The following is a 25,183-nucleotide window of genomic DNA, read 5'->3' as shown; positions in this document are numbered from 1 at the left end:
CTGTGAAGGGGTCATCGGCATTGTAGCAACGGCTAATTTCCGCAAATTGCCTACGCTGACGAGCTAGGCACTTGATGAAGCTTGAAGCTTCTCGTGAAATTGCAATACATAGAGGGCGGATCGAAGCTTCAACACCAGAGGCGGAGAGCGGCGGTGTGGTGCGTCACCAAGACGGGATGTTGCAGACGGTGCGACAGTCCAGTTGGCCAGAATGAAAGACAATAAGTTCCTCGACGAGAGAAAGGGGGGCATGAACTGATAAAAAGCGGGGCGTGAGTGTTGTGTAGACGCTCGGAGATGTAAAAGCTCGAACATGCAAAGACGTGAGCATGTAGACGGCTCCAAAACTCGTGGAGCCCTCCCTGGAAAATATCATGTACAATCAACCAAGAAAGTTTACGGACCACGGGATCTCAGAAAACGTTCAATTCCCGAGCAGCCTGCAGCAGTAGCCTGTAAAACTGTATACGCCAATGTTGTTAGCATATTCTAGTCGAGGCCCAAAATGCAAATACCAGGTTGCGTTGTGAGGCTGCGGAGATAGTCAGCCTTTTCTCAGATTTCACGGTCCGTAATATTTTATGGTTGACTTTACATTTGCATATAAAACCCTTTTCTGATCTCTTGGACATCTCTCTGCACCTCTCCTTCTCCCGGCACTTGGCACGGCACCATCCATGGATCATTCGTGGCCACTCGGACCCCCCACTTCACAACAGTGCATAGTTCTTGCAAAACCAAGCCAAACGGACCTTTCGCTCGTCAAAACTGGGTTTACAAGAGTTAAACCACAGCCAATTTTTCTGTCAATCACTTGATTCTCGAAAACAGCTGTTGCACAATGGACAGTGAGCGGGTATTCGTTCATGTCCACATGAACGGCACATTTTTAGGTGCGAAGCACCTTATGCACTCGGGCTGTCGGCGTCTCCCGTCGTCGCCGTCACGGTAAGCAAGCGGCACGCGCTCGGCAATATGTGCTCGGGCTGTCGGCGTCTCCTGTCGTCGTCACGGTAAGCAATAGGCACGCGCTTGGCACGAGCGCGTGCCCAGCGCTCCCGCGTTCGTCGTGAAAATTAAAATGAAATTCTGGGGTTTTACGTGCCAAAACCACGATCTGATTATGAATCACGCCGTAGTGGGAGACTCCGGAAATTTGGACCACCTGTGGTTCTTTAAAGTGCTCCTAAATCCAAGTACACGGGTTTTTTCCCATTTCGCCCCTATCGAAATGCGAAAACACCCGTGTGCTTAGATTTAGGTGCACGTTAAAGAACCCCAGGTGGTCCAAATTTCCGAAGTCCCCCACTACGGCGTGCCTCATAGTCTTCCGCACCTGTCTTCGTTGCCGCTCATCATCCCAGCGTACAATTTCACTTCTCTTCTGTCGTCGTAATGGGGCCACGTTTATGGGGTTATGAGCTATTGCTTAAGGCAGTATGAGCCCATTAGCAATGCATCACTACATGCTTCAAACCTACGCAGGTTTCACAGTAGTGGAGCTGCATTTTGCTCAATGAGTCATTTGACACTTACGCATAAAATTTAATTTACCGCTCAAAACGAGCCTACGACTGCAATAAGCAATAAAACACGCTTAACCTTGCACTCGGCCGCGCAATGCTTGAAACAGGGGCGATCGTAGCCCAGCATTTTCCGGAAGTGCGCACGAACTTTTCATATTATTATTATGATGATGATAATTTCTTTTCGCGCGTCTTGGACTTTCGGCCGTCACGGCGCGTTGCATAGCGCAGCTTGCCACACCGACACCGCATTCCAATGCCGACACTGCGTTCGAGGAGACCCGCTCCGAGAATGCGTCTCTCTCTCTGTCGCTCTCATAGCACGCAAAACCTCTTCACCTCGCGGAGCACCAGCGTACGAACGCGCCAGCTGTGGACGAAGACGACGACGCTCGAACGCAATCATATGGTTCGCATAAATGCAAGTTCTGCAAGCGTGGCTGTATAGCCTTTATTGTGGCTATACCCTTGTATTTGTGTAATCAAAATGACCATACTGGGCCTAGTCGTAGTGATAGGAGTGCTGAAGCGTTGTCTCTTATAGTTGAGAAGGCTGGAGTGATTGACACAGGGGCATCGAGTAGCCTCCACTCTTATACACTTGCACAAGGAAGTACCCACACACGACTTGATCGCATTTATGTTTCATCAGTTCTTATATCCCCTGAAATGTCCTGTAAAGCAGAACCTGTTTCTTTTTCAGATCACTGCATTGTTACCGCGCAGATTGGAAAAAACACTCGTTCAAATTTCAGACCGAACTTGGCGCGTTGGAAACTTAACTCTTCACTTGTGAGTGATGGGGACTTCATTTCTCGTGTGCGGGTGGCACTCAAAACTTGTTTGGCAGCTGATATGCCTTCATTTGCCGCTTTGGAGCTTTTCAAACAAGACGTTCGGTCAATCGCGATAAAAATCGGATCTGTGAGGTCGTTCTATAGAAAATATGAAGAAAATACTTCACTGAAAAGTCTTCATTATCTTTATGATCTAGAATGTGAGGCACCTGGCTCTCATGTGGACGAAATTAGTCAAGCTAAATGTGCACTTCAGGAATATGACGCAATACGCTACAGAGGTGCCCGTGTTCGATCACGTAATAATCGTACTTTACATTCTGAGGAACCCACACGTCAAACTTTACTTGATGAATACCGCAATGCAAAAAGCAGGCTAATACCAGATATTTATTTGAACGGGCCTTTGGTCTCTATTACAACGGAAATAATGTCGGAATTTGAGTTTTACTACACGGCATTGTTTAACGCCCCTTCTGATAAACAAAATGATATGGTAAGACGCTTTGTGTCATTTGTAACCCCTTCAACCGAAGAAGAGTGTTCTGTCATTAGTGGTTCTTTCACTCAACAAGAAATAGCATTAGCTATTGACCAATTACCGATATCAAAGACGCCGGGTCCGGATGACATTTCAGGCGAGTTTTATAAAGCCTTTAAATTCCTACTTTCTCCCGTGTTACTCAAGATTTTCAAACTTGGTTTTCATCTGGATACTCTTCCTCAGTCATTCACTAGAAGCCACACAGTGTTCATTCCAAAATACACCGACAGAGAGAAACTGCGATCTGTTGAAGCCTACAGGCCTATTGCACTGTCTAATGCAGACTATAAAAATTTTCCAAAAATATTATCAAACAGACTACGATTTGCAATGTCGATTCTCATTGGTTCTCACCAAACCTGCGGTCTGAAAGGCCGCTCAATACAGACAACCATACCCATCGCCCGCACAGTATTGGAACATTGTTCCAGTTTTTATGATCAACTAGCAATGCTACAAGTAGACTTAGCTAAAGCTTTTGATAGGGTCCGTCATTCTTTTGTCTTTTCTCTTCTCGAGCATGCTAACGTCGGCTCCGTTGTATTTAAAGGTGTGAAATTGCGCTATAATGATTGTTCAACTCGTTTGATTGTCAATGGTCACCTGTCAAGGCCTGTGTCAATTCATTCCTCTGTGAAGCAAGGTCATCCCTTGTCGCCATTCCTTTTTGCCCTTTACTTGGAACCACTGTGTTTAAACGTAATTCACTCTAGTAATATTCATGGTTTCAGTGTTTTTGGAACAGAGGTAAAAGTGCTGGCATATGCAGACGACCTTGCTTTCTTTTGCGCGGACAAGCCAGTATCACAACTGTAGTGTCTAAGATAGAGGAATTTGGTGCTATTTCTGGTGCACGAATGAACTGTGCTAAAAGTTTGGGGCTTTGGTTTGGCTCATGGATCTTTAAACCGACACATTTTGCTGGTATTGAATGGACTTGTCAACCACCAAAATACCTGGGCGTTCCATTGGATGCATATAAGTCAAGTGCACATTACTGGAGAAAACGTGTACCAACCCTGAGACGCTATGCCCAAACATTCGTTCCGCATAATCTCTCAGTCTTTGGCAGAGTAGAAGCGTGCAATTTATTTTTCGCGACAAAACTCTTCTATGTGCTGCAAATAATTCATTATTCCAGGGTATACATACAGCAGTTTCACCGAATATTTGCAACCTTTATTTGGTAATCATTTTATGAGCCAATGAGGCGCGACAATATTTTCAGACCAGTTAGTGAAGGTGGTGTTGGCCTGGTTCAACTTTATGTTAGACAATTAGTGTCTCGTTTCATCTTTTTTCGAGACTGTTCTCACCCTATTACTTCGGGCGTTCTTGCACGTTAATCTCGTCAACGTTTTAACGAATTTAGTCATTTTGGCAAATTTTGTTTCACATCCATATTTTCAGGGATTCATGCGTGAACTGTGCCTCTCAGTGTGTTTTCTTGCAGTGATGTATTCAGATGAGTACTTATTCTATATCTCAAGGAAAAATCTGTATAAAGATCTGATTGATATGCTTTTTAAACCTCCGTTATACCGATCGCTGTACATCGGCTTACCTGGAGATGACGTCCTTGCACTGGTCTGTAAAATGCCTATTCCTCCACACAACAAAACATTCTCCTTCAAAGTGCACACTGAAACGTTACCTGTTAAAATCTGGTTAAATAGGAAAGGCGTCTTCGCTTAACTGTCGTCTCTGTAATGTACCGGAAACTATAGACCACTGCTTTATTGATTGCAAGGACGCCATATTGTTTTGGGACGTTCTCCAAAGGGCTTCAAAAAAGGATCTTGATATAAATGCTTATACAATACGATATCTGATACCACCTCAATGTGAAGATGTGCCTTTTGATATGCTCCTGCTTATGGCGTTGCACAGTTTATGGAAAACTCGCATGCTAGACCGGAATGCAAAACCAATTGTATCTTCGAAGTCACATTTCATTGGGATGATTTCACAACTGAAAGACTTTTATGATCACAGAGACTCCAAACCAGACTGGTTTTCATTGTTGATGCAGTGTATCCTTTTGCCTCCCTTTTAGAGAACTCTTACTGCAATAATTGTACTGTGAAGTGTTTGTTTTGTGCTTGTAGACGCGGCTAAGACTGTTTTGGCCGCTATGAAAATATCTTACGCATGTAAGTTTTATATTCGTAATAAATACCATGAAAGAAAAAAAAAGTGGCTGCATGGCCTAGTGGTTGCGACGCTCGCTTCCGTACCGGGGGTACACGGGTTCGGATCCTGCCTCAGCAAGAAAGGTTATGCTTTTATTTCTTGGTAGTTTCTTGATACGCACCACAAATTACGGCTGACTAAAACAGCTTCGCTGTTAAAACTAAAACAGTAAGAAAGCGTCCATAATTTTTCTCTTGGCGCTGGCCGTGGTGGCGACTGACAGGGGCAACAAGCAGGGGCGTAGCCAGGGGGGCGGCAGGAGGGGCTGATGGGGCTTCAGCCCCCCCCCCCCCCCCCCCCCGCCCCCCGAAATTTTTTCGTGCTGTCATTCACCTCCGACCAAAACAACCACCGGCGCCGGGAATCATTCTGGATTTTGTCTACAATGTCTTTTTGATGCTCTAAAAACATTTCGTCGCGGAAATTGCGAACTCGGGCTGGATTTCGTGGCAACGCCCCTGCACCTGGAGTCACATAACGTTAAGAGCCCCAGCCGAGCACAAAGTTTCAAGGGCTTCTGGATAGCGAGCGGGCGCGTCGCGGCATCTCGCAACGGCCCCGGAATCTATGGAGCGCATGGATTTCAATTTCGAAACTTGATGGGTATAAAGTTCTCATGAAATTTTGACGCCAAAGGTGCACTGACATATCCAAAGGCGTGCTTCCTATTTTTAATTCTGGAACTTTATGGGTGTAATGTTCTTATAAACTTGGGCCAACATGCGCACACTCGAACGCGAGTGTCCAAGCCGTTCCAGAAATGGAAGCACGCGCTCGCAATCTTCCACACACACGAAAATATTAAATATCACCGTGTCTGTAAGCTGGCATCTGATAATTTTCTCCAAACATTTGAGGAAGCGCGCTCAATGGGATCGATCAGCTGGACCAGGGCAGGCAAAGTAAAATAAAAGAAAACAGAAGAAAGTTAACGGCCTATTAAATTTGAGATAGTTCTTTTTTGCGGGCGGCAAGGTCTGGCTTTCCGTGGCGGGTATAGGGACACTGGTCCTATGGATTTAAGTAAAGGCCCCACTGAAAATACTGGTATTTCCAGAGCGCTTCTTCGTATGCGAGCTGATTGTGGAGATACATATCTGAAGAACCATTTCGAAAGTTGTGCCAGTAATGCCTCGTATTTAAGCTGAGATGTACAAAACAAAACTATAGAAAGTTGTGAAATTATCAAAGAAAGCCTAAATGCAAAAGCAGGCTGCTTCTCCATACTTGCTGACGAAACGACGGATATTGCTGGAATCGAACAGCTTACTGTTTGTAGAAGGTACCTAAACAAGGATGTCAACGATTTCGAAGTGTTTTTAGGTTTTATCACAGGAATAGATGACGTCTCTCATTGAGAGTGCAGGTTATATGTACATGTGTACAAACTGCTGCAGATTCTAGTCACCCTTCCAGTGCCACTGCCAGCGCAGAGAGATTTTCAAACCTGAGAGTACTAAAAAACTACTTGCGCTCTACAATGCCTGAGGAACGCAAGGTTATGCTGGCGCTTCTATACGCCCACAGAGACGTCGCCATCAACGTGTCCGAAGTTATTGAAGACTTCGCCAAACCTCCCCGCCGAGTGAAGCTTATCGTTTAGATAGGGAAGCAGCAAAAATCAATGCATGTAAAAATATGTGTTCCCTCACGTTCCTATATAAGCTCGTAACTATGAAAACGTATGACTGTTCATTAGCTTTTAAAACCACAGAAATTTTCACCATTTATTGTAACAGTTAGCATCATGATAAAAATTATCATGCAAATATAAAAATTACGAGGACATCAATAACCAATTTTGACCGACCTTGTTCATTGAAAGCCCGGCCCACGCGGCGTTTCCCAAAAACGCACTCGAATATTGGGTAAATCAACTTGCCGCATCATCTGTGGCTTTCGTTTGTCCTTTTCTTTCCTTTTTAGCTACATGCTTTTACTTCTTTTTTGAAACGATGCAATACCCTCCTTTAATTTTGGGTGCAGAATAATTGTTGCCGCTGTGCAGGCAGTTAAAATACGCATTTTCGTATTGATTCCTGCATTCTTTTTCTATTATTCTAGCCACATGGTGCTGTCGCGACAGCAGCATGGCCCAAATGCATATCACGATTTCTGCGATCATAGTTTTGTTCTTGCCTGGATCGTCTGTCTTTGTACTCGTATGCGTGAAGTTTACTATCTGTGACTGCGCAACATGTTTATTTATCTTGTTTGACGCATTATATACAGTGACGTTTTCTTAGATACGTAGATTTATTGCAGACTTGTACGTATATTCAAACATCTTGTTGCGAGGTTTTGTGTATGCAAGCAGTGAAATTGGTTTCACGCGACACTTTCTCGCCGTTTATCTTCGTATTTGTATATTCCATTCTATCTTCGCATTTGCAATTTATATTTTGCGAAACTTCTGCTTTTCATACGTACTCACTGTTGTGACTATAATTTCGGTGCAATTACTCACAATATACGACCGGTAACAGCTGCTCCTGCGCAATCCATTGCAACGAAGGACAGCGTCATTGAGGTTTTCCTCTGGCCGTTGCATATGTACAAAATTGTAAACAAGGTTGTTGAATGACAAAGATTCATAAAAAAATGTATCGGCAACTTGTTAATTTTATGGCCCCAAATTTTTCATATCAGCTGCATGCACTGCTTTGCTGGTTTCGAACTGATATAGTTCTAGAGTTCGCGTGATATTTTATTTACTTATTAAATAGACAAAAAACAACGCGGAAGCATTTATATCAGTTATTTCTGCCACAATTTTGCGACATACGAATATATTCTGTTATAAAAAAATACATATTTTACTTGTCTTGACAGTGCGTATATAGCGTTCAATAATTCGTTTGCAGCATCTAATATACAATAGCATTGGCAATGGCAATGCAGTTATTATTCATGTATTTGATGCCTCGACAACTTCTGTAAGGACTAGGCCGCGCTGCAACTTGAGCCCGCCCCACCCCTCCCCAGAACAAAATTTCTGGCTACGCCACTGGCAACAAGGTCGGCGCCGCAACAATGGCCGACAGCCGCGCCCTGGCTCGCAACGAGATCAGTTCCTGCGCAAATGAGAGCAGCCACCCGGAGTGCAGCAAAGGTCAGCCAAGGTCGTTCGCCTCACCTCTGCGCAGTGAGAACTGTCCGCGTTTTCGACGAGTGTTGATAAGCTCGGCCCGTTAATGTTTGGTCAGTCCGATCGCAGCTGCCAAACGCACGAAGAGGTATGCGATCTTGTCTGTCCAGCGGCAAGGACTTCGCGCCTTTGATGGATATACACCGTGAACGGATCCCCAGGGCTGATCTGGCGAGCGAGCCGAAAGAGCACGCGGGAAGTTCGAAAAGTGGCAACTTTTTTTTTTGCCTTGGCCTTCCACCAAGGCCACCCACCACTTCATGTGCATAGAACATTCTTGAGCGCTGATTGATGAGTTTGATCACGGACAGCGACGTAGCTCTATAGCGTCGTCCCTGGGGCACGCGTACCAGAGGCGAACGTACACCTAACTTTCACTCGACGAATTAAAGGCTGTAATAACTACTTGCAATCATTCGGCGTCCCTGGGACCAGCTGGAATCACCTACATTGCCGAAAGTCACCTGCGACAAAAGGCGCACGGTGAGCAGCTAAACCAGTACAATCAATCGTGGAATAATGGCGTTTTTCTTGAATAATAATGGAAGTAGAACTGCTCAATTCACATTATAGAACGTGGCGGGCGACTAAGTTGTGCGACTTAAGTTCTATCGTTCGAGAGCACTGTGTAGTTGCATCCGCAAAGACATCGAAAGGATGATTGTCGCTCGTTGGGAATGGTATCCTAAATGCTTTAGCATCTGTCCTGATCCAGTGGTGGGCATTCAGAAATACTCATTTCCCATTACCAATTTTATTTGTCTCGTTGCTTGTGTGCAACAACAAGCACAACTAAAATTATTTTAGTGAACATCATTACCACGTCTTCCGGTCGCCAAAGCCGCAGACGGCCACGTCGCTACTGAATGAATCATACGCTTACTGAATGCTGCTGTTCGAGTTGGCTGTTTATTGCGTGAAGTCATACAGAACTATTTAACTACCAGATGTTTAATCTTGCACACCAAGGTCTACCCAACTTCAATAGACTACATCAGGCGAATAGTCCTTGTATTGTACAATCTTGCCTGCCTTCGCAGGACTTGCTGAATGCTTACCAAATACACTTCGTATATCAATACATGCTGATTACATTTGGCTCTGGGTCTCTGCAGCGTCTTGCATTCGTATAGGCAGTGCCCTTGCACCTGGAGTCACATAACGCAAGGAGCCCCATCCCAGCACCAACTTTCAAGGGCTTTTCGATATAGCGAGCGGGCGCGTTGCGGCATTTCGCAGCGGCTGCGGAATCTACGGATCGCGTGGATTTCAATTACAAGACATTATGGGTATAAAGTTCTGATAACCTTTTGACGCGAAAGGTGCACTGACATTTCCAAAGCGTGCTTTAGATTTTCAATTCTGGAACTTTATGGAATTAATGTTCTTATAAACTTGGGCCAACATGCGCGCACTGGAGCCCTCTTGTCCAAGTCGTTTCAGATGTGATATGACGATTTATTAGACGTCTCACGCAATCGAGGCAGTCTACGAACGCTGATGGTGCGCACAGCGACAGACGCAAGAGCACTTCTTCCTCTTCTTCACTACAATGGCCCCCGGGAGAGAAGATGAGCCATCCTGGCGACCTACGGCGTAGGTAGGATCAGGGGGTCATAGTATGGCTTAAGTCGGCTGACATGAACCGTGTCACGTCCGCGATGTCTAAGGTCGTGTGATGGCGTCACAGGCTCGACAACGTAGTTGACAGCCGAGGTACGGTCGATGACGCGGTAGGGACCATCATAGCGTGCAAGAAGTTTGGTTGAAAGGCCAGGGCTGTGAGGTGGGATCCACAACCTAACAAGGGAACCAGTCGGAAAATGTAGTATAGGCACGTTACTGTCATGCCGCAGCTTTTGGCGACCTTGGGCGGCGGTCGTAAGAGTACGGGCGATCTGCCTACAGTCCTCTGCGTATTTGGCGGCTTCAGACACTGGCGTGCATTCAGAAGCATCGGGTTGGTATGGGAGCAGGGTGTCCATTGTACACGAGGGCTCGCGGCCATATAACAGAAAGAATGGCGAAAAGCCAGTCGTAGCTTGTGTGGCGGTATTATAGGCATACGTTACGAACGGCAAAACATTGACCCAGTTACTGTGGTCCGAGGCAACGTACATAGTCAACATGTCACCGAGTGTGCGGTTGAACCTCTCTGTCAAGCCGTTCGTTTGCGGGTTGTAGGCGGTAGACTTGCGGTGAACGATGCTGCATGCAGCTAGAAGGGCTTGTATTACTTCGGACAGGAACACACGCCCCCGGTCGCTGAGCAGTTCGCGTGGTGCTCCATGTCGAAGAACGAAGTTCCGCAAGATGAAGAAGGCAACGTCACGCGCAGAAGCCGCCGGAAGAGCGGCACTCTCGGCGTAGCGCGTCAAGTGGTCGACGCCTACAATTATCCATCGGTTACCCGAGGAACTGCAGGGAAGTGGCCCGTATAGGTCTATGCCGACGGGATCAAATGGCCGGGCCGGGCAGGGGAGCGGCTGTAACTCGCCAGGAGGGCGCTGTTGAATTTTACGCCTTTGGCACGCCGTGCAAGCGCGTACGTACTGGCGCACGAAGTGATACATGCCGTGCCAGTAGAAACGCTGCCTCAGCCGAGTGCACGTTTTCAGAACGCCGGCGTGACCATTATGAGGAGCGGCATGGAAATAAGCGCATATGTCAGTACGCATGAGTCGTGGTATCTCAAGCAGCCATTTGCGGCCATCAGGCAAATAATTTCTGCGGTAAAGGACGTTGTCGCGAACAGCAAAGTGAGCGGCTTGGCGACGAAGTGTTCGAGAAGAGGGTGTGACGGATGGATCTTGGAGGAAATTCAGCATAGCGGAAAGCAAGGGATCCTTACGCTGCTCGTCCGGCATATCAGCGATGTTGATGGTCGACATGCATGCGAAAGGCGTTGACACTGAAGCAACAACGGAAGGTATCGGCCATCGGGAAAGCGCATCGGCGTCAGAGTGCTTTCTGCCTGATATGTAGACAACGCGGATGTCATATTCTTGTAAGCGAAGTGCCCAGCGGCCGAAGCGACCTGACGGATCATTCAACGAAGACAGCCAGCAAAGGGCGGGGTGGTCGGTAACAATGTCAAAAGGGCGACCATATAGGTATGGACGAAATTTGACGAGAGCCCAAATAATGGCCAAGCACTCTTTCTCTGTGACAGAGTAGTTGGCTTCTGCCTTCTTTAAAGTGCGACTCGCGTATGTGACGACGTACTCGTCGTAGCCGTCTTTCCGTTGCGCTAGGACTGCACCAAGTCCGATGCCACTGGCGTCCGTGTGTAGCTCTGTGGGCGCTGTCGGATCGTAGTGTCGAAGAATCGGCGGCGAAGTAAGTAGACGACGTAGTTTCTTGAAGGCGTCGTCACACGAAGTTGACCACGCGGAGATGCCGCTGCTAGCCGTAAGCAAATTGGTCAGTGGTGCGATAATAGTGGCAAAATTGCGCACAAAACGCCGAAAGTAAGAGCAGAGCCCTATAAAGCTGCGGAGTGCCTTAAGAGTAGTGGGCATCGGGAACTCTGCGACCGCGCGAAGCTTGGCTGAGTCAGGAAGTACACCATCCTTCGAAACAACGTGGCCCAATATTGTTAATTTGCGGGCAGCAAAACGACACTTTTTGATGTTGAGTTGGAGGCCGGCAGAGGTGAGACACGTCAGGATCTCACGCAAGCGAACGAGGTGCGTCGGGAAATCAGGCGAAAACACGACAATATCGTCAAGGTAGCATAGACATGTTTTCCACTTGTAGTTACGAAGGATAGTGTCCATCATACGCTCGAAAGTAGCGGGCGCGTTGCAGAGCCCGAATGGCATTACGGTAAATTCATACAAGCCGTCGGGCGTGACGAAAGCGGTCTTCTCACAGTCGTCTTCAGCCATCGGCACTTGCCAATAGCCGGAGCGAAGATCCAAAGATGAGAAGTACTCCGCGCCTTGTAGGGAGTCGAGGGCGTCATCTATCCGAGGCAGCGGATAGACATCTTTACGAGCGATCTTATTGAGCCGACGGTAATCCACACAGAAGCGTATTGAGCCGTCCTTCTTGCGTACTAATACTACAGGAGACGCCCAAGGACTCTGGGAAGGCCGAATGACGCCACGATGCAGCATATCGTCGACTTGCTCGGTAAGTAGCTGTCGCTCGGCTGCCGACACGCGGTATGGCCGCTGGCGTAATGGTGGATGGGAACCAGTGTGGATGCTGTGAGTGACGGTCGCCGTACGTCCCAGGGATGGTTGGTCGCAATCAAACGACGAGCGAAAATTCTGAAGAAGCGCGAGGACTTGCTGGCGGTACGAAGGTGGCAGATCGGCATCCAAGGCAGATTCAAGAACGTCTGACGACGATGACGACGACGACAATGATGATGATGATGATGCGCACAGCAATGGAGAAGTGAGGGCGTCGAGCTCATAACAGGCCATGTCGTCGGAAGTATCGAGAATGTGAAGCGGGTCAAGGGGCTGTACACGACCAAGGGATTCTCCACTCAGTAAGGTCACAGGGGATTGAAGCGGGTTACACACAAGCATAGTGGATAATCCAGATACCGTGTTGAGGACGGCAAATGGTAGAGGTAGAGCCTTGCGACGTAGAAAAAAAGGCGATGGTGTAAAAAGCACCGTAGCGTCTGGCGCGGCGGAGCAAGATACGGGCACAAGAACCGACCTCTCGGGTGGTATGTTCGCATCGGAGGCAACGGTGAGCTTGGCGGCTTTACTTTCAGAAGGGTCAGGCAGCGAGGCTTCGGAAAAGCGCCACTTCGGCTCGAGCACAGTCGATGATGGCACGATGGTGAGACAAGGAGTCCCAGCCGAGAATGATGTCATGTGAACATGAAGGAAGCACGAAAAATTCAACAACATAAACAACGTCGGCAATGAGCACTCTTGCGGTACATTGAGCAAGCGCAGCTATATGCTGCGCACTCGCGGTACGCAGTAGCAAACCAGACAACGGCGTGGTGACCTTGCGGATCTTACGACAAAGCTTTTCGTCCATAACAGAAACCGCAGCCCCAGTATCAATAAGCGCAATTGTGGCGGTTCCTTCGACCAAAACGTCCAGTAAATTGTGTGGCGACTGTGCAGGCCTTGTAGAAGTCGCGAAGCTGGCAGTTCGTGCCTGAAGAACTGCAGCAACTAGTTTCCTTTGCTAGGTGACTGGCGACGACGTAAGGGGGAAAGCGAGCGACGACGTGGTGACGGAGAACGATGGTTGCCGAAAGGGCGTCGAGAACACGGAGGATACTCTGGGTCGGGATGCATGCAATGGCCGGTAGCATCGTGGGAATATCCATACCCAGGCGTTGAGACAGCAGGGTTAGTAGGTGGCATGCGACGACGGCAGAAGCGCGCGACATGGCCGGCGAAACCGCAAGCGAAACATATGGGTCGGTTGTCGCGCGTGCGCCAAGGGTTCTGAACTTGGCTTCGAGGCAGAATAGGAGGCGACACGGGAGTTGGCACTGCTTGAGGTCGCACTGTCGCAGGAAATGCGAATGTCGGCGGCGCAGGTCGCTCTGCGACTGTGGCATAGGTCAGAGGTGCCGCCACGGGAGGACATGGTTGAGCCAAAGGCAGCGAGTCGGCAAGTTCCTCGCGAATGGCTCTCCTAATGGGAGCAGCCAGAGATGTGTCAGGCTGTATGGGTCGATCGCTGAGAGGCAGCATAGACAGTTGGCGCGCCACCTCCTCATGAATAAAATCCTTAATCTGAACGGAGAGTGAGGATTCTGGCGAGGAGTTGGAGGGAAGCGTGAGGCCCGAGAGAGAGTGGCCAGGTGGAACAACGCTGCGTGCAAGGACCCTCTGGCGACGCAGCTCATCGAAGCTCTGGAAAAGAGCGACGACAGCTGCGACAGATGAAGGGTTTTGCGCGAGAAGCATTTGAAATGCGTCGTCCTCGATGCCCTTGAGGATGTGCTTCACCTTGTCCTCTTCACTCATGGTAGAATCGACGCGGGCGCAAATACCGACGACATCCTCTATGTAGCTGGTGTACGTCTCTCCGGGCTGTTGAGCGCGCTGGCGTAGACGCTGTTCAGCGCGGAGCTTTCGTAAGGCTGGGCGGCCGAAGACTTCCGTGAATGCTTCCTTGAAAGCGGACCAGGTTTGGAGTTCCCGCTCATGATTGTGGAACCAGAGGTTCGCAACGTCAGCAAGATAGAAGATGACGGAACGTAACTTCGTCGGGTCATCCCACTTGTTGTTTCACTGACGCGCTCATAGGTAGAGAGCCAATCTTCCACGTCAGGCTCACCGGCTCCGCTGAAGAAGGGGGGGGGGGGGGGCGCCGCAAATGATGGGCGCGGCGGAAGCTGCAGGCGGATTGTCGGTAGGCTCGAGCATGGTAGTGGCTGAAGCAGTCGGCAACGTTCGGCTGCGAAGTTCCAGGGTGAGGTCGGGGATTGCAGGACCTTCCACCAAATGTGATATGACGATTTATTAGACGTCTCACGCAATCTAGGCAGTCCACGAACGCTGATGGTGCGCACAGCGACAGACGCAAGAGCACTTCTTCCTCTTCTTGACTACACAGAAATGGAAGCACGCGCTCGCAATCTTCCACACACACGAAAATACTAAATATCACCGTGACTGTCAGCTAGCAGCTGATAATTTTCTCCAAATATTTTCAGGAAGCGTGCCCAATGTGATCGATCAGCTGGACCAAGGCAGGTAAAGTAAAATATGAGAAAACAGAAGAAAGTAAACGGCCTATTACTGAGGCAGTTCTTTTTTGCGGGCGACAAGGTCTGGCTCTCTGTGGCCACAGGGACAGTGGTCCCATGGATTTAAGCATAGCCCCCGCTGAAAATAGTGGTATTTTCAGAGCGCTTCTTCGCATGCGAGCTGATTTTGGAGATACATATCTGACGAACCATTTGGAAAAGTTGCCCCAGTAATGCCTCGTATTTAAGCTGAGATGTACAAAACAAAATTATAGAAAGTTGTGGTGAAATTATCAAGAAAGCCTAAATGCAAAAGCAGGCTGCTTCTCCATACTTGCTGAAGAAACGACGGATATTGCTGGAATCGAACAGCCTGCTGTTTGTGCAAGGTACCTGAACAAGGATGCCAACGACATTGAAGGAGTGTTTTTAGGTTTTAGCAACGGAATAGATGCCCTCTCTCATTGCGACTGCAGGTTGTGTGTAAATGTGTACAAACTGCTGCAGATTCTTGTCACCCTTCCAGTGACCACTGCCAGTGCAGAGAGAATATTTTTTTAACAAGAGTTCACTAAAAAAACTACATGCGCTCTACAATGCCTGTGGAATGCATGGTTAGGCTGGCGCTTCTATACGCCCACAAAGACGTCGGCATCGACGTGTCCGAAGTCATTGACAGCTTCGCTCAACTTCCCCGCCAACTGAAGTTTGTCCTTTAGATATCGAAGCCGCAAAAATCAATGCAAGTACAAAGCTCTCTTCCTTCAGGTCCATAAGCTCGTAATTATGAAAACTCATGACTTTTCATTAGCTTTTAAAACCGCAGAAATTTTCTCCGTTTATGCTAACGGTTAGCATCATGATCAAAATTATCATGCGAATATAAAAATTACGAGGACATCGATGACCAATTATGACCGACCTTGCTCATTGAAAGCCCGGCCCACGCGGCCTTGGCCAAAAACACACTCGGATATTGGTAGTTCAACTTGCCGCATCATTTGTGGCTTTCGTATGTCCTTTTCTTCCTTATTTAGCTACCTGCTTTTAATTCTTTTTTGAAACGAAGCAATACCCTTCTTTAATTTTGGGTGCAGAATAATTGTTTGCCCTGCGCTATGCAGGCAGTTAAATTACACATTTTCGTACTGATTTCTGCATTATTCCTCTATTATTCTACCCATATGGTGCTGTCACAACCGCCGCATGGCCCAAGTACATATCACGATTTCTGCGATCATAGTCTTGTTCTTGCCTGGATCGTCTGTCTTTCTGTGCGTAAAGTTTACTATCTGTGACTGCCGACAAGTTTATTTGTCTTGTTTGACGCATTACATACAGTGACGTTTGCTTAAATACGTAGATTTATTGGAGACTTATACGTATATTTAAATGTCTTGTTGCAAGGGTTTGTGTATACATGCAGTGAACTTTGTTTCCTGCGACTCTCTTTTTGCCCTTTATCAAGTTGTATCTTCGCATTTGTAAATTCTATTCTATCTTCGCATTTCTAACGTATATTTTGCAGAATTGCTTTTAATTGTATTCACTGTTGCGACTCTAATCTCGGTGTAATTACAATACACGACCGGTGACAGCTGCTCCTGCACAGTCTATTGTAACGAAGGACAGCGTCATTGAGGTTTTTTCCTGGCCGTTGCATATGTACAAAAATGTAAACAAAGTTCTTGAATGACAAAGATTCATCAAAATAATTGTCCTCAACTTGTTCATTTCATGACCGTTACGTTTTTCATATCAGCTGCATGCACTGCTTTGCTAGGTTGCGAACTGATATTGTTCTAAAGTTCGTGTGATATTTTCTTTACTTATTAAATAGACAAAAAATGCGGAAGCATTGATCTTAGTTATTTCTGCCACAATTTTTGGGACATACGAATATATTCTTTTATGAAAAAATACATATTTTACTTGACAGTGCGTAGCCTTCAATAATTCGCTTGCAACATCTTATATACAATGGCATTGGCAATGCAGTTATTATTCACGTATTTGATGCCTCGACAAATTCTACAAGGAGGAGGCCGCGCTGCAACCTGAGCCCCCCCCCCCGAACAAAATTTCTGGCTACGCCACTGGCTGCTCGTGCCACGCGGCCCAAGATACGAGAGCTGAACCATCACTTGTAAAGAAAGGTATTTGGAGTGGCTCATCTGAGTTGTGTGTTGAACCAGCAGCGCAGTCTGCATGTACATTGCCCGCTACTACGCAGTGAGCAGGCAGTCACAGCAGAATAACACTGTGCTGCGTGCCACAGGATTCGGTGTGCAAGTATTCGATGTTGTAGATAAGGTGGTCATCGGCACGGGGTGATTTTAGGGATAACAGGGCAGCATGTGTGTCCGTAAAGGTGGCCCAGTAGCTCACTGGCTGCTTGAAGATGTCAGTGAATGCTGCTCTCAGTGCAGTGAGCTCCGTGGTGGTGGAAGATGTACCGTTGCTGAGCTTCCTGGAAATTGCGACACCTGTTGATGGGATCTAGACAACTATGACAGATCATTCAGTGCCGCCAGTGTAGATGTAACGACGTTATTCGTAGCAACATGATATGTGTTGCAGCGTAAGAGAGCTCAATGTTTGCGCGGGAGATTTTTGTTTGCATGTAATGCTTGGCACGATTGTAATGATATACCAGGCAGAGAACTTCCAATGACGCAGTTAAGGGGTAGAAGAACTCCGGTAGTGAGGTGGCAACATGTCGAATACACGAGCGATTTAATTGCTGCGTTTTGTAAAATTGGTAGTGAGAAGCGTCTGCTTTCCTTTAGTATGTGCATTGGTGATGGGTTCCTCGGGAGACCCAGAGAATACTAATAATACACGCACTTGCATTCCTTCTAATATAACTGTGTGTTTCTTTTGGAGATGTCATATAGGGCAGGAAGGTTATATCGAAGGAAACATTCGAAAAGCGCTGTATATAATCTGTGGAGGGATTCATAAAAAACATCCACCAGCATAACTCGAAAGCATGTCGCATCTCAGCGGAATAGCGAAGGCTCAACTTCTCGACATATACATGCTTGGAGTGCTCGCATACGGCTTATCTGTTTGCTTGTCGGCGGTAGCAAAGCGCGAGGTCAAAACACGTGTGTCAGCAATTGTGTGGATATCTGCAAATGTTTTGTTCTGGTGGAGCGACTGATAATTAAGTCAAACAGGAACATATTGTCCGCGGTGCTGGCCATGTAAATAGCTTTCGAGTTAGGGATGAGCATATGAGCTTTTAAAAGCATTTTAGCAGAAACGCCCACCGGTAGAAGTACGAGGGCTTTCGGCCTTGCGTAGCGGAAATGGATATGAAATGTTATCTTTCTTATCCCTGGTGCAGCTTTGTTACGTGACTATAGACACGAATTCGCAGAATAGGTTTCCCGTATGAATGAGCCATGCTGGCTGGAAGCTGTATTCAAAGCAAGCCCTGTCATCCAAATTTGGGGAGGGGGGGAGGGGAGGTTGCTGCAGTATTGAACATTTAAGGAACTATTTGCGGTTGTTTAATTATAGCGGCTTTCGTGCAAGTGAGGATTTTGAGCAAAAGCGAAATCAACATTATGTCGACACCCCTACCTTATCATTTCAAGAAGTGTTTTCACGAAAATGAAACTAAATGTTCAAGCAAATGCAACTTGTACAAGTTACGAATGACTAACTTGCTCAGTGATATCATTTGCAACGAGAAAAGATAAACCTCCAATTAGATCGATCGTCGCGCATTCAATAAATGTGAAGGTTAATGCGTTTAGCCATCACCAGAATCAAAGCTGAGTTGTCTTTTTTACAGAAATGGATTCTTATCCCGTTATGGTAAATTCTTCCACATCAAAATAACCGCTTATGCAAAAAATCAAGCCTGGTTTTTATTTACATTCCACATTATGCCATCTATGCGCTGGGTTCGCTGGGAATACCGGCGTTGATGTCATCCTCGATGCCACATTCGTCGTTACCGCGGAGAATCTTGAAGTAGCCTGTGGGAAAAATGGAAACACGACGATTAGCTATATACCGCTTGGAATGATGTACGGTATTTTGAAGAGTTCTTGTAGAATACTGCTCGCCTGAATTAAGCGGATGATACTGTGGAAATTACATATATCGTAGAACGCAAGAAATTTGGGACCATAGTGTGAGCATATGTGTTTTTAAGGTGCCTACCCCCCTCCCCTGTTTATAATAACGTATCATTTATATTAACGTTTATATTATCGGATACGTTTGTATTAACGTATCCAGAAGCCTTCAGTTGGAACACTTCCGTGTAACCCTCATGACCTGTTAGCATGAAAGCATAATCAGTAGCTTATGCCTTGTGTATAGTTGCAACGGGTGTGCAAGCAAAGAAATAATCATAAAATGCGCCTGCAGGAGCCATCTATACATCAGCGTTTACCGTTCGTACGAAGCAAAGGTGCAAGACATGTGCCCATGTTCTTTCTGGTGTGTACATGCATGTGTACCAAGAGGTCACAGTTGTAGGTTCTGCTTTAAGAAAAGCGCTTTCTTACCCTTTAGTTTTATACGCATACTAATTGCGGTCGGGTTGAACCGCACGTACTCTCTACCACGCTTGAGCATCTTTAAAACGAATGACTAAATGCACTTTTGTAAGCATCTAAGCATTATTTATCCAAGTTTTCCACCAGACTGAATGTTTAATTGTGGTACGCATAAGACAGGTAATAGTTTCAGCACTGTTTTCCAGCCCGTGTAACGAGGCTAAGCAAGGAGATGAATGTTGGACGAACCACGGTAAAGTGCTTCAGACAGACTGGACAACGTTTCGATACGAGGATCTATCTATGTCAACGTCGGTTTCATCACTCCTAGCGTAATAATGTGATTGGGTTCATCAAAACGCTAAGGATGACAAGGCCACCTTTAACAAAGGTAGATCGCCCTATCAAAACGTCTGAGGTGCTTTACCCGGGTTCATTCAATTTTTATAACATGGTGTGTTTTCCATCTGCCGGCACTTATCTTGACTTAAGCTAAGAAGGCGTATCTGTCGCGACACGCACCTTTGTCACCCCAGTCTTGATTCCAGGAGTTTGCCACGACCCAATAGGGAACGCCGTTTACAGTGCCCCAGCTAGCCGAGAATTCTGATGGCGTGGCCTCCCAGAAGCTGATCACTGTGCTTCTGGTAAAATCCTGTGGAACAATGGAACGTTATAGTGAAGATTCTCAAAATAACGCAGCTACAAAATCTGTACTCGGAAAATGTTGCTCTGCAACGTATGTTTTTGAAACAGGGAATATATGCCACGTTTATTTAGAGGCCAAGTCAAGGGGGTGGCCGGTGTTTACCGCACAACGATATGAATGTGAGAGGCCAGCAGCGACGCCAGCTTGAAACTTTTCATTGTGTGGGCTGCGCCGTTAAAACTTCTATGGCTTCAAGTGGTTAAAGCTACGGTTAATGATTGTTTCTAACAAGGCCTCCAATTCTCTTAAAATAAAGAAATTACGAGCATTTATTTAGACATTTCATCCACCCTAAAGGGCACTAAATATAAAAAGAACTGCAATGTCAGTGACAACGAGGTCATTGGCGCTGTTTTTACCACGTTCGATCTTGAGCTGCTTTCTCTTCCGATTTCCGAAAATACGAGCAGGCCATCTTTCTACCGCCCAACAAACGATCAGTCAATCTGGCGTGCTTGCGTTTAGTAGCTCAAGCAGCTGCCGGTTCCCTCGACACAACATTGATGTTTCCGTTTAATACACCTTAACCGCACGTCTCGATTTCATGCCGCGAAGTAAAATCGAAGGCTTTTCTTCCGAGAAAAGAAAATAAACTCAGACTATCATATCATAATTATCGATCCCCCTGACTAAGACAAGATACATTTATAATTGCCAATACAAAATTTATATCTAATGAGAGAAGCTTCAGCGTCATGTCCTGCAGCCATAATACCGATGGGCAGTTTCTGTCACATATTAGCCCCGATGATGCATTGCTGTCGCCATTATTACGAGACGCATAAGGACGTGAAAGAGTTCAGACCGCCTCTTCCATCCCGTGAAATTCTCCAACCCCGTGTTTTTTAAGCACAAACACAAAATTGTTATGATGGGGGGCGGAAGCGGAAAAGAGGCTGCAGAGCCATGGAAACAATACGTTCAATGAAGACACAGTCGAAGCGTTCTTACCGCTCTTGTACACCAGGAAATCAGAGTAGACGGTGAAGTCCGCTTCCACAGGCCCGTTCTTGTATATTTCAGTCTTGGGGCGCTATAACGTAAAATGATTCCAAAATGTTTTGATTCCAATTTCTGCAATCGGCCTCCATGATTGGTCAAAACATTTTCGGACAAATCCCAACTTCGCCTGTCTGTCACGCGACGTCACGAAAACCAGCGATAGCTCCCTATGTGATATAACGTGTACACACTGATTATGCATGATTAAACCGCACAACAGTAAAATTATCATTCGTGATTCGACGCCTTTTCACCATTAGCCCTCTGCTATTGGTCCAATGTTTTCTGGCTACGCCCACTTCGCCTGTCTGTCACGCGACCTCACAAAACCGCGAAAACTCACCACGTCAAAGTGATATGTGTACGCGAAAAAAAATCATTAATATGCCGAACGAAACTAAGAAATTTTCTGAATAGCCACAGACTGCCCCGTTCCGAAAGGAATAGAAGATGGCTGCCCGCCGATCGCTCAGGCCCTCGCTACTCGCACCTGCCGGTGAGCATGTATTTATTTGCGCATGATAAACCTTTTTTGCATGGCAGTAAAACGTTATCGAGCCCTTTCGGCATGCATACTACATCGCTCTGCCAACTGTGCCTTGCTGAGGATCCGTTTTATCGGCATTCTTATCCTTCCGTTGCACGCCGCCGCGATTTTCGACCAGCCACCGCAAGCAAAGTAAGGCGAAGCGGACCAATCGGAGAAGCCGGCACCATCCTCTTCATGCGGTTATCTATTTTCACTGTGCTGGCTCGGCCCCATCGAAACCCTCTCCATGCACTAGAGCGTGCTCCTCGCCTCTTGTCAGCCAATTATATATTAAAAACCGCTGAGTGCATACATTGTTATTGGTTTTGAAAGCGAACAAATGTGACCTCCTATAAACGAGGAGAGTGTTTGATTGGGTTGTTCAGACAACGCTGTGGGTCACCGCCCCATGCTTGCGTCGGTGGTTACGTAAATTTGACGTGAGGAGTTTGGAATCAAAACTGTTTGGAATCATTTTACGTTATAGCGCCCTTGATCTGGTTCTCGTCACTGTGAAGGCTGTAAACTTTTTTTGCTGTAGGAAAAGAAGGAACAAATTGTAAGCACCCATGCGACGGGGTGCGAAGTTGCTTCCGTGCGTAAAAACGGCCAATAATTAGTGTTCATCTGCCTCTTCTTTCGTTTTTTTTTCTGATTGAGAATGAAATAATAATACTGTTTGGATACGGTGACGAAGTGTACGTTTGCTTTCCTTGTACTTATCTATTGATTACGTTGGTTATCTGCTTCTCACACCTTTCTTGTACACAGAGGCTCCCGCGCGCACAATAGAAGTCGTTACATCCTCAAGTATAGCCTCAAATTCAAGAGGTGTTTTTAGAAACACCGTAGTTACAACATAGATAATTTGTTTGCGCGGTGGGGTTTTAATGAGTGTAAATATTTCAGCACTCACAGCGCGTAGACCTCACTGAATCTTGCTACCATCAGAACGTGGAGGTCGCTGTCAGAAGAACGAGTGTGCTCTGGTTAACTGGTTACTAACCTGCAATATGTGGACCGGCGCGTGACGGGAGATGAAGCGCATAGAAGGAAACGGTGGACGACTTCTTGCGCGTTTTTCGTCTCGCATCACGTGTTCGCCCTCATAGTGCAGAACGAACTCGCCTAAAACTACACCTTACTTGAATAACCTGGAACAATAGGCATATATGAGTGGAGTCATTGCTTTACAATGAGCTATATTCTTTAAGCTGAACTTTTGAAGTGTTGGACAACCGCACGTGTTCATACTGCGAGTACTTTCTTCCCTCTCTCTCCTTTCTTTTCATCCCTTTAAACCCCTTCCCCGTGTAGGGTAGCAAACCGGACGTGCTTCTGGTTAACCTCCCTGCCTTTCCTTCTTTTTCCTCCTCCTCCTCCTCCTCCTCGAGTACATCATAGTTGTGTGGGTTATGATCGCCGAATACGAAACTACACAAACTAGTAAAGCATTATCGAAAAAAAAAAACGTGATTAGGTTTTACGTTCTTTACGTACATTTCAGTTGGTACTGTTTATGAGCAACTCAGTATGCTAGCTGAAAAGAACCATCGCTCCAGAAACAGGCTTTCTCGAGAAATAGACAAGGTGGAATACATCCTGCTGGCGTTCGCCTGTCGGGAATGTCAAGTTCCTTAGCGTACTCTGTATTCTGCAAGACACTTATTGGTATGAAGTAAAATTGCTGGACGTGGCGGCAGCCCCTACAATAAATGTGCTGTGACCCAATGAACATTGAAATTAGGTCGCCTACTTCCCCTACACCATTTCTTGCAAATACATACAGCAAACTTGCAGGCACTTCGGCGTTGGTTTCGTGCGCGTGCAGTTAGGCAGTGGACCCTTGATGTGATGCTCACACGGGGGGAAGTAGTAAGTCTGGCAGCCGTCGTCGGTACCGTATAGGCCTCCGGTTACAAGACCTTCATCCTTGTAATATCGCCAGGCCGCATTAGGGTAGCCACCGAAGCACCTTGCATGGAGAAAAAAGCAAGCAATGTGTCGTTTTCTGGCAAATGTGAAACAAAGCCGAGAGATGCGAGCCACTGGCGTGTGTTCCCATTTGCGATGTAAATGAACCACTACAGATTCGAGCTCGCACGTAGTTCGGCTTTACAGCGGCTACTGGTTTTGCTGTTTTCTTAAAGCTTTGCTGATTTGCATACTTACACTGTAGCGACTCCTCCATCTCTAACGGAGAGGGCTATCTCCTCGGTCTCCGTTAGACGGAGGCGATATGCTTGAAAAGCTTGCGACCCTTTACACGCAGTGCCTAACGAATTCAAGTGTACCTGAGAATTGGAAGAATGCCAACATTATAATTATCCATAAAAGGGAGACGTTCGAGAATTGAAAAATGATAGGCCTATTAGCTTGCTTTCAGTACTGTATAAAATATTCACCAAGATAATTTTCAATAGAATCAGGGCAACATTTGACTTCAGTCAATCAAGAAAACCGGCTGGCTTCAGGAAGGGGTATACTACAATGGATCACCCCCATGTCATCAACCAGCTAATCAAGAAATATGTGATTGTACAATAAACCTCTTTATATGGCTTTCATAGATTATGAAAAAACCACTTTGATACAGTAGAGATACCAGCAGTCATAGAGGCATTGCGTAATCAAGGAGTACAGGAGGCATACGTCAATATCTTCGGAAATATCTACAAAGATTCCACAGCTACATTCGTTCTCCTCAAGAAAAGTAGAAAGTTGCCTATCAAGAAAGGGGTCAAGCAAGGATACACAATTTCTCCAATGCTATTCACTGCATCCTTAGAAGTATTCAAGCTCATAGACTAGGAAGACTTAGGAGTGAGGATCGACGGCGAATATCTCAGCAACCTTCGGTTTGCAGATGACATTGTCCTATTCAGCAACAATGGGAACGAATTACAACAAATGATTGAGGACCTTAACCGAGAAAGCGTAAGAGTTGAGTTGAAGATTATTATGCAGAAGACAAAGATAATGTTCAATAGCCTGGCAAGGGAACAAGAATTCAGGATCGCCAGTCAGCCTCTAGAGTGTGCAAAGGAGTACGTTTATCTAGGTCAATTACTCCCAGGGGACAATGATCATGAGAAGGAAATTTACAGACGAATAAAATTGAGTTGGAGTGCATACGGCAGCCATTGCCAAATCCTGCATATTAATCTGCTGAGTCGGTAATGATGGTTTGAAAGCGAAAATCGGATGCAGCCAACGCGATGGCGACTTCCTCCGCATATGTTAAGTGCCTAGCGCGAAAGCGAAGGCCATTAACTGTTTTGCCTTCGCGGTGCGGCCGTAAACCATCACCCATGGTTTGGGCCGGAGGCGTTCACGTAGGAAACGCCAGGTTTGGAGTCATAATGGCGCGCCAGGGCATCCACCCAGGCCAGGCGTCTGCCATCATGGTGTGTGCGTGCCATGTTCTGGGGAAGAGGGCTCACGTGCTGGGCATAGCGCGATTCTTATGGCGCACGAATGCGCTCTTCCATCTGTCTGAGGGGTTGGATATGTAGTCGGGCAAGGAGGCG

The 25,183-nt window shown here is 46.6% G+C and overlaps 2 protein-coding genes across 4 annotated transcripts in view; both read right to left on the bottom strand.

Annotated features, from left to right (window-relative positions):
* Window positions 1–25,183, bottom strand: part of LOC119456980 (cathepsin B) — a 53,986-nt gene that overhangs the window by 25,419 nt on the left and 3,384 nt on the right. The gene's annotated exons all lie outside the window — the stretch shown is intronic.
* Window positions 18,772–25,183, bottom strand: part of LOC119456288 (cathepsin B) — a 33,501-nt gene continuing 27,089 nt past the window's right edge. For all 3 annotated transcript variants that reach the window (XM_049669706.1, XM_049669705.1, XM_049669703.1), the window contains exon 8: window positions 18,772–18,885. In XM_049669706.1, the coding sequence (XP_049525663.1) occupies window positions 18,800–18,885 (86 nt within the window). In that variant the 3' untranslated portion in view covers window positions 18,772–18,799. The remainder of the gene's footprint in view (window positions 18,886–25,183) is intronic.

This window comes from Dermacentor silvarum, chromosome 6, assembly GCF_013339745.2.
Source record: "Dermacentor silvarum isolate Dsil-2018 chromosome 6, BIME_Dsil_1.4, whole genome shotgun sequence".
NCBI classification, from domain to species: Eukaryota; Metazoa; Arthropoda; class Arachnida; order Ixodida; family Ixodidae; genus Dermacentor; species Dermacentor silvarum.
The sequence above is the reverse complement of the archived record's forward strand: the minus strand, read 5'-3'. Positions and strand labels throughout refer to the sequence as shown.